At 35.7% G+C, this 9,443-nt stretch overlaps 1 protein-coding gene across 1 annotated transcript in view; it reads left to right on the top strand.

Moving 5' to 3' along the window:
* The window catches only part of LOC107285855 (dedicator of cytokinesis protein 3-like), a gene marked incomplete at its 3' end in the record, with an annotated part of 177,306 nt that overhangs the window by 152,455 nt on the left and 15,408 nt on the right, over nucleotides 1-9,443 (top strand). Inside the window, exons 31-34 of the mRNA XM_015814120.1 lie at nucleotides 4,574-4,649; nucleotides 5,893-5,993; nucleotides 6,276-6,334; nucleotides 6,771-6,919. Coding sequence (XP_015669606.1) covers nucleotides 4,574-4,649; nucleotides 5,893-5,993; nucleotides 6,276-6,334; nucleotides 6,771-6,919 — 385 coding nt within the window. The remainder of the gene's footprint in view (nucleotides 1-4,573; nucleotides 4,650-5,892; nucleotides 5,994-6,275; nucleotides 6,335-6,770; nucleotides 6,920-9,443) is intronic.

Here is a 9,443-nt window from a genome sequence, read left to right as displayed (position 1 = left end):
GACAGTGAGAACAATTAACCAGTGGAACAACCTGCCTCCAGAAGCGGTGAATGCTCCAACACTGGAAGTTTTTAAGAAGAGACTGGACAGCCATTTGTCCGAAATGGTATAGGGTTTCCTGCCTGAGCAGGGGGTTGGACTAGATGACCTTCAAGGTCCCTTCCAACTTTACTATTATTATTATTATTATTATTAAATACATCTCATTCTTCGATAGAGTGACTAAACTAGTAGACCAGCAAAACTCAGTGGACATAGTATACTTGGTATACTTCAGTAAGGCATTTGACAAGGTAGACATCAATATCAGATGGATCTGTAACTGGCTAACAAACCGTACTCAGCGAGTAGTCCTCAATGGCACTACATCCACATGGAGAGAAGTAAGCAGTGGGTTACCACAAGGTTCCGTCTTAGGTCCAGTACTCTTCAATATGTTCATCAGTGACTTAGATGAGAGAATAGAAGGGGAACTCATCAAATTCGCAGATGACACCAAATTAGCAGAAGACAAACACAGGATCCAAAAAGATCTTGATCAACTTGAACAATGGGCCTTATCCAACAAAATGAATTTCAGTGTGGAGAAAAGCAAAGTCTTACATTTAGACAGGAAAAAATAAAGGCACAAATACAGATTGGGCGAGACCTGGCTCAAAAAGAAGTGACTGTGAGAGGGACCTTGGAGTCCTAGTGGACGATTACTTGATTATGAGCCAGCAGTGTGCAGCAGCAATCAAAAAAGCTAACAAAATCCTGGGTTGTATAAACAGAAGCATAGAACCAAGATCACGAGAAGTAATATTACCATTTTATAAAGCCTTAGTAAGACCACAGCTAGAATACTGCAGCCAATTTTGGTCACCATATCACAAAAAAGATATTGAGGAGTTGGAAAAAATTCAAAGAGCAACTAAGATGTTCAGGGGCCTGGAAACTAAAACATACAAAGAATGGCTACGTGATTTGGGCCTGGCTAGTCTAGAGAAAAGAAGAAATAGGGGAGACATGATAGCAGTGTTCCAGTACCTGAGGGGCTGCCACAAGACAGAGGGGGCCAGGTTGTTCACCAAAGCACCATATGGAAGGACGAGAAACAATGGTTGGAAACTGACCAAAGAGAGAAGCAACCTGGAACTAAGGAGAAATTTCCTGACAGTGAGGACAATCAACCAGTGGAACAGCTTACCCCCAGAAATCGTGGGCACTCCATCACTGGAGATTTTTAAGAAGAGACTGGACATCCACCTGTCTTTTACGATATAACTTGAGCAGGGGGCTGGACTAGAAGACCTCCAAGTCCCTTCCAGCTCCTATTCTATTCTATTCTATTCTATTCTATTCTATTCTAAAATAATACTGATGAAAATTTTTTGGATAACCACATTGTTAATACAATATTCCTCTCTTGAAATTTGAAAATCATCTTCTTTTCTTTCTGTTTTCTTAATTAATACAATAACCATTTTCCTAGTTTATTTGTAAACTCAAAGTTCTTTTGTTTAGCATAGTTCATCTTAATTTCTATTTCTCTTACTGTTAACATAGATAATTATTGGTTTGTTTAATTTGATATTTTTTGTTTAAGTTTAATGTGATGTGATTTTTATGGCAATATCTTTAATTTTTCCTTTTTTCTCTTTCTCATTCAAAATAACTTGCATTTTTACTTGAACCTTCCTTTTAACACTATTTTGTGTAAAATACTCTCTGATAAAAGATTTGCTTATATGACAGAACATTCTTAAATCAGTACCGCTTTTGGAAATTCTTTTTTAAAAAAATTCTATTAATTTCTTTATAGTATTTCACAACCTATTCTTTTTTTAGTGATATTTTGTTTATTCTTCATTTTGAAGAAAGTAGATTTTCCTTTAAAAATCAAACCCACAGCACCTAATTAACAGTTATCTTTTTTTAAAAAAAATTTATCTGTTGTATTTTTAAGGCAGTCTTCTCTACAACCTCCATTTAGATTTCTTTGAAATTCCCTTTAAATTTTTCCCAAACTTCTTTGGCTTTTTGAGCAGAATTCATTTGGAATCTTTTCTGTTGAAAAGTAAAACTTAATATTTTCTAATATATCCCAGTGAAAATAAATCTTCTTCTGCATTAGTATTTCAGTCAAAAAAGGGTATTTCTTTTATGTAAAATTGTAATAGGAATGCTTTTTAAGATAATTATATCTATACTATCAATCTTTAATTTTATATTAAAATGCTGTTGCAATACTTGATCTCTTGTCTTTTTCCTAACAAAATGGACTAAAACATCCCTTGGGATATTTCTTATACTTGCAAAAAAAGAGAATTTTTGTAATATACTTTGTCAATCTCATTCTTGGTTCCTCTCCCTAGTCCAAAAAAACCCCTGTCAGTCCCTGAACAACTTTTCTTTGAACATCTTCATCAATGATTTGGACGAGGGGATAGATAGGGAACTCATCAAATTTGCAGACACCAAGCTGGCAGGAATAGCCAATACCCCAGAAGACAGGCTTAAGATACAGGAGGATCTGGATAGACTTGAACACTGGGCGCTATCTAACAAAATGAAATTCAATGGTGAAAAAAGCAAGGTTCTACATTTAGGCAAGAAAAACCAAATGTACAGGTACAGTATAGGGGGTACCTTGCTCAATAGTAGTAACTGTGAGAGGGATCTCGGAGTCTTAGTGGACAATCACTTAAATATGAGCCAGCAGTGTGCTGCAGCTGCCAAAAAAGCCAACACAGTGCTGGGCTGCATTAACAGAGGGATAGAATCAAGATCACGTGAAGTGTTAATACCACTTTACAATGCCTTGGTAAGGCCACACTTGGAATACTGCATCCAGTTTTGGTCACCACGATGTAAAAAAAGATGTACATCAATTGTGTCACATGTTTAAAGATGGACGAACTGACATGCACGATGAGGCAAGGAGTGGCCGCCCATCTGTAGTCAGCGATGAACTCATGCAGGAAATTGACAAAAAGGTCCATGAAGTCCATCGGTTCTGGATATCTGCAAGCATTGGGGCATGCTGACTTCCGGTGTGGTGTTGGTTCACGATAATGTTCACCTGCACACTGCTAGTCGCACCCAAGAACTTTTGAAGCAGTTCCGTTGGGATGTTTTTGATCACCCCTCCCATAGCCCAGATTTGGCGCCAAGTGACTACCACCTCTTCAGGCACATGAAACAGTGGCTTGCATCGCACCGGTTCAACAATGACAATGTGCTTCACGATGCTGTTACAGGTTGGCTTCATTCACAGACGGGAGATTTTTTTTGCAGAAGGAATTTCAAACCTTGTAAGACGTTACGACAAATGCCTCAAATTGAATGGCGATTATGTCGAAAAGTAATGTTGTAGTTTTCTAATGTGTATAGTAAAGGTTCTGTATCTGCAAGTGTCTGTCATTGATAACCGAATGGAAGTTTATTTCCGAATCGACCTCGTACTTTAAGTGTTTAAGTCTTCTTTTAGCTTTGTAATCCCAGAAAAAAATGCAAAAAACACAGAGCAATACTTATTAGTTGTGAAAGAAAATATCTTTTAAACTGATAACTAACATTATTTAGAAACGAAGTTGGCAGGTCCTAATTTCTATAAAGGCTGCATAACAGCCGTGAATGAACATAGGGTCTCTTGCCCCTGAGTCACTCTACTCACAAACCCACTGCAAAACCTTCTATCTTTGATTTTACTCATGAGGACCGATCATTCAGAGATCAAATAGGTCAATTTCATGCTTCCTCCTTCATCTAGAAGAGGATCTTTTGGTATCCAGCACTGGCCACTAGATGTCAATCAAGCTATGATGCTGTTTTTATATCTGAAAGATGATTAGACCACCATATTCTTCACCGGATATCAGAACTGGATGAGTGAATTGAGGATATAACCATACCATAGCTTTGACTTGCAATTAGTAGATTGGCTGGAGCAGAAAAGTGGAATTATAATTTGTGGATCCTTTTCTCTTGAATTTCTCATGCCTATAGCTACCAGAATGGGAAGAGTTACTTCTCAAGTCAGAGAATTAGGGTGTCGTGGATGTATTTTCCATCTTGCTAACCAACATCCTCCATATCTGGGCTGTTTGAGACAGTTACCTATGTGGCAATACTTTGTTGTTATTAGAACAATCACAACCAGTTTATAAAAATGAAAATAAATATCTTGAACCACAGCAACAAAAACCCAGATTATCAACCTAGTATAATTCAATTCTTAATAGTAGCTATGAACAAACCAATAGATGTGGCAGAAATTATAATTTAGAAGTTCAGTGTGTTGTTAGGCTGTCTAAGACATGGAATAATTTTAATTGGATATATTTTTCAATAATGTATTGGAATTGGAATCTATTTGTGTATTAGCTTTCCACAGGGCAAATTTTTAGATTGGAATGTTTGTGGTTACCTTCACGTTCATGATCCAATGGATTGGCAATTTTTTAAATTGTATATTAAGCACTATTTTGTGAATTAATATAAAAGAACATGATTTTCACTAAATTTAGATTGAAATATTCTGTATATTCTGTATAACAGTGCTATAATGTTGTTCCTTTCATTATTATAGTGTAATAGTTACAACAGTGCAGTATCTGTCTGCAGCACTACATAAGAATTTCACGGAAACAGATTTTGATTTTAAGGTATTTTAAAAATTTATTGATACTATTAAATTGTCAACATTGTATTTGTTTTGCTATTAAATGACAACTTGTAAAGCATTTGCACCAAAGTTTTCCAAGAGTATCCAGAACTTTAAAATAGAAAAAAATAAAAGAATGCAGATGGTCCTCATTTAATGACCACTTGTTCAGTGACTATTCAAATGTATGACAGCACTGAATGAACATACGTATAATTGGTCTTTGTACTTAACAGCCATCACAGTATCCACATTTGTCACATTCTTTGCCAGCTTCCTACAAGCAAAATTAGTGGAAAAGCTAGCAGGAGACTGCAGATCGTGATTATGTAATGTCCTCATTTAATTACTCACAACAATTCACTTAACAATGCTTACCAGAAGTGCCAGAATTTTTGTTGCTAAGCAGCACAGGCAATTAATTATGTGTGTCTATTCAGAGAGACATTTTGGTGCAGTGGTTAAGGCACCAGGCTAGAAACCAAGAGATCATGTTGTAGTTCCGTCTTGGGCACAAAACTAGCTGGGTGACCTTGGGCTATTCACTTTCTCTTAGCCCTAGGAAATAGGCAATGGCAAGACCACTTCTGAAAAACCTTACCAAGAAAACATGTCTAGGCAATCTCAGCGAATGGGGACAAAATTGAAAGGAAGGGAAAAAATTCAGAGTTAAATCTCAGTGAGTTTAGTGAACCAACTCCCAGGTAATGGTGTAAAAAATTGCAATACAAGTTTTTTTTAGTTTAGAAATTTTGTTTATAAAAATTCAAAAATTCTTGACATCATAGTCTCTGTAGAGTAATATATATGGGATTTCTCACCTCAGATAGCTCTAATCTTCGCTTTTGTGTGTGGATTTATATAATTTTTATTATAATAATTCTATAATTGACTTTCAAAAATTCAGTTATAGAATTATATTATGAAATAGATCTGCTATGCATTGTTTATTGATGTGTGTGAAAGAAGTGCCCATGTCATATGTACAGCACTTACATACAGAATGGACCATGAAACTACCATCATTATGTAATGAGGGTATTTATTTGTTATAATCATTTGCCTTGTGTGTTTTCTGAGCAGATATGCAGAATATAAATATATCATCATAATAAATACATTGTCATTATCTTTATGTCTGGTGCTTTTTAGAACAGTCAGTTGACATTTATTAATGATATAGCAAAGGACTAAATTGTATAAGAATTTTCAGTTAGTTGCTTCATTGTTTTTCTGTTTTGTAGGCCTGGAACTCTTATTTCAGCTTGTCTGTTTTATTTATCAACCAACCCAGTCTGCAGCTAGAAACATTTATTCCAGCTAAGCAGAAAAAGATTCTGGACAAGTAAGAATATATTAACTTAAGTTTCATTTTCAGATGTTTGTTTTGAAAGTAAGGTAGTTGTTTTTTCCTCTGGTTCTGTTTTTATAAGATGTAGTGTAATAGTAAGATAAGATAAGATAAGATAAGATAAGATAAGATAAGATAAGATAACATTTATTGTCATTTTAATACTGTGAGCACAATGGCACACATCAAAAAAAAAGTAATGCTGCTAAATCTTGTTTTATGTTTAAAATGCCAATATTCCATTTTTTTCCCTTTGGATCTGTGTTTATATTCCAGATATGGTGATATGCGTGTGATGATGGCATATGAGCTTTTCAGCATGTGGCAGAATTTGGGTAAGTTAATCTTTAAGTAAACTGAGATTTACTCAGTTTAAGATTTATATTTAATCTAATAATAGCACAGTGCTGGACAATCTTTCATCCACTGTTAAAGGGACATTCAGATTATAACACATATTGGTACAACTTCATAGAAATAATTTTTATAAAACAGGAGAATCATTTGTCCTTTGGAACTGTACACTATCACTAGATGATAGTTGCTCATACACATACACATTTCCAGGCATAACTTATTCTATCCTTGGTTTAATTCTTTATGGTAAGCATCTAGCTTGATTCATATCTGACTTCATTCCTTATCTTCAGTTAGAGAATATTTTCAGTTAGCAGTGAAAGTAAACAAAAAGGAGCAGGAAATGGTACGCAAAGGAATGGTGTAAATAACTGCTTATTTTTGTTTTCTTTTGTTGTTGTTGTTGTTGTTCAGGGGAACATAAAATTCACTTTATTCCTGGAATGATCGGTCCTTTTCTGGGTGTCACACTTGTCCCACAGCTAGAGGTCCGCAACATTATGATCCCCATTTTTCATGATATGATGGACTGGGAACAGCGAAAAAATGGCAACTTTAAACAGGTAAAATGTCTTTTCAGTTCTTATAATGGTTATTTCTTACTTAAATGTTCATTTACAGTATTAAGCATATTTCAATGACCTTGGAATACTGCAACCATCATAAATAAATGCTGGCTGCCAAGTACCCATATATGGGGACTCTGTGATGGTCATAAGTGCAAAGGGTTGGAAATAAGTCACTTTTTTTACCACCAATGTAACTTTGAATAGTTACTAAACAAATGGTTGTAAGTCAGGAACTATGTATAGAATATATAGCCAATTGCAAAACTTCTTCCCATTTGAGTGAGACTTTTTCCAATCCCATTCTCTATTTTACTTATTTCCCACTCACAAGCTGTTCTGAATTTTGGTTCAACTGTACAGTAAATCCAGACTGTGAGTTGTATTCTTCCTCCTTTCAAGCTCTAATCTTAAAAAGGGGAAAGGATCCCTTGTCTTTTAATTTTTATTTTTGTTAAGATGAAATAATGGGTTTAAATTTTGTATATATTCTGTCTCTGGAAGAGAAACCATTCTTCTTTATGATCTCTGTATATCACACAAATATTTATGCATTACAGAAAACAATTGTACTAAAGTTATTTATGGAGGCTTTGATTTATGTAGAATACTTATAGGAGAAAACCTTCATCGAATCATAGGACTGAAGAGATCCAATCCTATGTCCAGAGCAGGAATCCTCATATTATACAACACAAAAGACTCTCCAAGCCTTGCTTGAAAACCTCCAGTGACAGAGTACCCACAACTCCAAAAACCTAAATAGCTACTACTACTGCTAAATAGCTGTAAGTGAAGAATATATTAATTTAGAGTTTGGATCTCCTCTGTAAAGAATCCACCCATTACTTCTTGACTTACCCTCAGGAGCCATGGCTCCTAGCTTCCCTAGGATGATCCTTTAAGTATTTGAAGACTGCTATCATGTTTCCTTTCAATCTTTTCTTCTTAAAGCTAAACATAGCCTGTTCATTTAAGCTTTCTTCATTGGGTTTAGTTTCCAAGCCCCTTGTCATCTTTGTCACTCTTTGCACACTTTCTGGGTCCTCATCATCCTTGTATTAAGGCAATCAGTATCCCAAGTACAGTCTGAGAGATGCAGCATGGAGCAGAATTATCTCTTCTCATGATCTTGACACTATAGTTCTATTAATGTTGCCCAAGAGTGAATTAGCTGTTTTGGCGGCAGCATCACATTACTGGCTCAAGTGGTCTACTAGTCCTACCTGATCCATTTCCTAAGTATTATTACTAGGCCATTGCTGCCTACCTTGTATCTGTTTTTCCTACCTATCTGTAGAACCTATATTTCTCAACACTGAAGTGTGTTTTCTTGGATATGGCCCAATGTTCAAAACTGTCAAAATCCTTTGGAACACTGAGTCTGTTTTCTAATGTGTTAGCAATCCCCAGCTTTGCATCATCTACAATTTTTTTGTACCCCTTCTAGTTCCTCATTGAAATAGTCAAGATCTTCCACAGGATACCTATCTCTCCATGTTGGCATAGAAGCATTCAAGGATCACATGCTGAGTCTGGTTGTTCAGTCAGCTACAAATCCTTCTGCTAGAGCCGTGGCTCCCAACCTTTTCTATACCCCGTACCCCTAGAATGCTTCTGATGTATTCTTGCACCCCTTACAAAAGTTCAAAATAACGGCAACAAATTATGCATGTACACTATAATTTTGAAAAGTCAAGTTTTCGCACCCCCTAGAATATCGTCTCGCACCCCCGGTTGGGAACCCCTGTGCTAGAGGGATTATCCATCCCACATTGTTCTATTTTATCAAGGAAAAGCATATGGTCAACATTATCAAATACCGTATTGGAAGTAAGTACACTATATTCACAGCATTTTCCTGGTCTACTAAATTAATCACTTCATCAAAAAAATGTAGTAAGATTTGTCTGGTATGTCCTAGTTTTGACAAAACCATGCTGGCTTCTAATAATCATTTTGTTCTTCTCTAGGTGCCTGCAAAGCCACTGCTTAATTATTTTTTCTAGAATTTTCCACTTACTGATGTCAACTTAACCGATTTGTAGTTTCCTGAATCAATGTTTTCCTTTTTAAGAAAATGGGAGCAACATTTGCTCTTCTACAATTTTCTGGCATTTCTTCCAGAACAAACTTTGCTTTAATCCTTTAACAGTTTTCAAAGATTACAATCAGTGTTCTGAAATTACATGTGCTAATTCCTGCAATATAATCCACCCAGTTCCAGATCCTTCATTCAAAATTACTCAGAGTTTCTTTCACCAATTCTTTGTCTATTATGACCTTCCTCTTCTTATCCCAACACCCAATGCAGCCTATGATAGTTTGGACCAGTCCTCTTTTCTTTTGCCAAACTACAGATGCAAAATATGAATTAAGCAGTTCAGCCTTCTCCCTATTGCACTTCCTTAGTATGATAATGATTGTGACTTGGATATCAACTCATTTTATAGGAGGCCTTCAAACTGCACATTCTCTAGTGAAAACCAGAATTGTAGCCACACAAGTCTTATGATTTTTA

Source organism: Protobothrops mucrosquamatus, unplaced genomic scaffold (assembly GCF_001527695.2).
Source record: "Protobothrops mucrosquamatus isolate PMUCROS unplaced genomic scaffold, P.Mucros_1.0 scaffold_82, whole genome shotgun sequence".
NCBI classification, from domain to species: Eukaryota; Metazoa; Chordata; class Lepidosauria; order Squamata; family Viperidae; genus Protobothrops; species Protobothrops mucrosquamatus.
The sequence above is the reverse complement of the archived record's forward strand: the minus strand, read 5'-3'. Positions and strand labels throughout refer to the sequence as shown.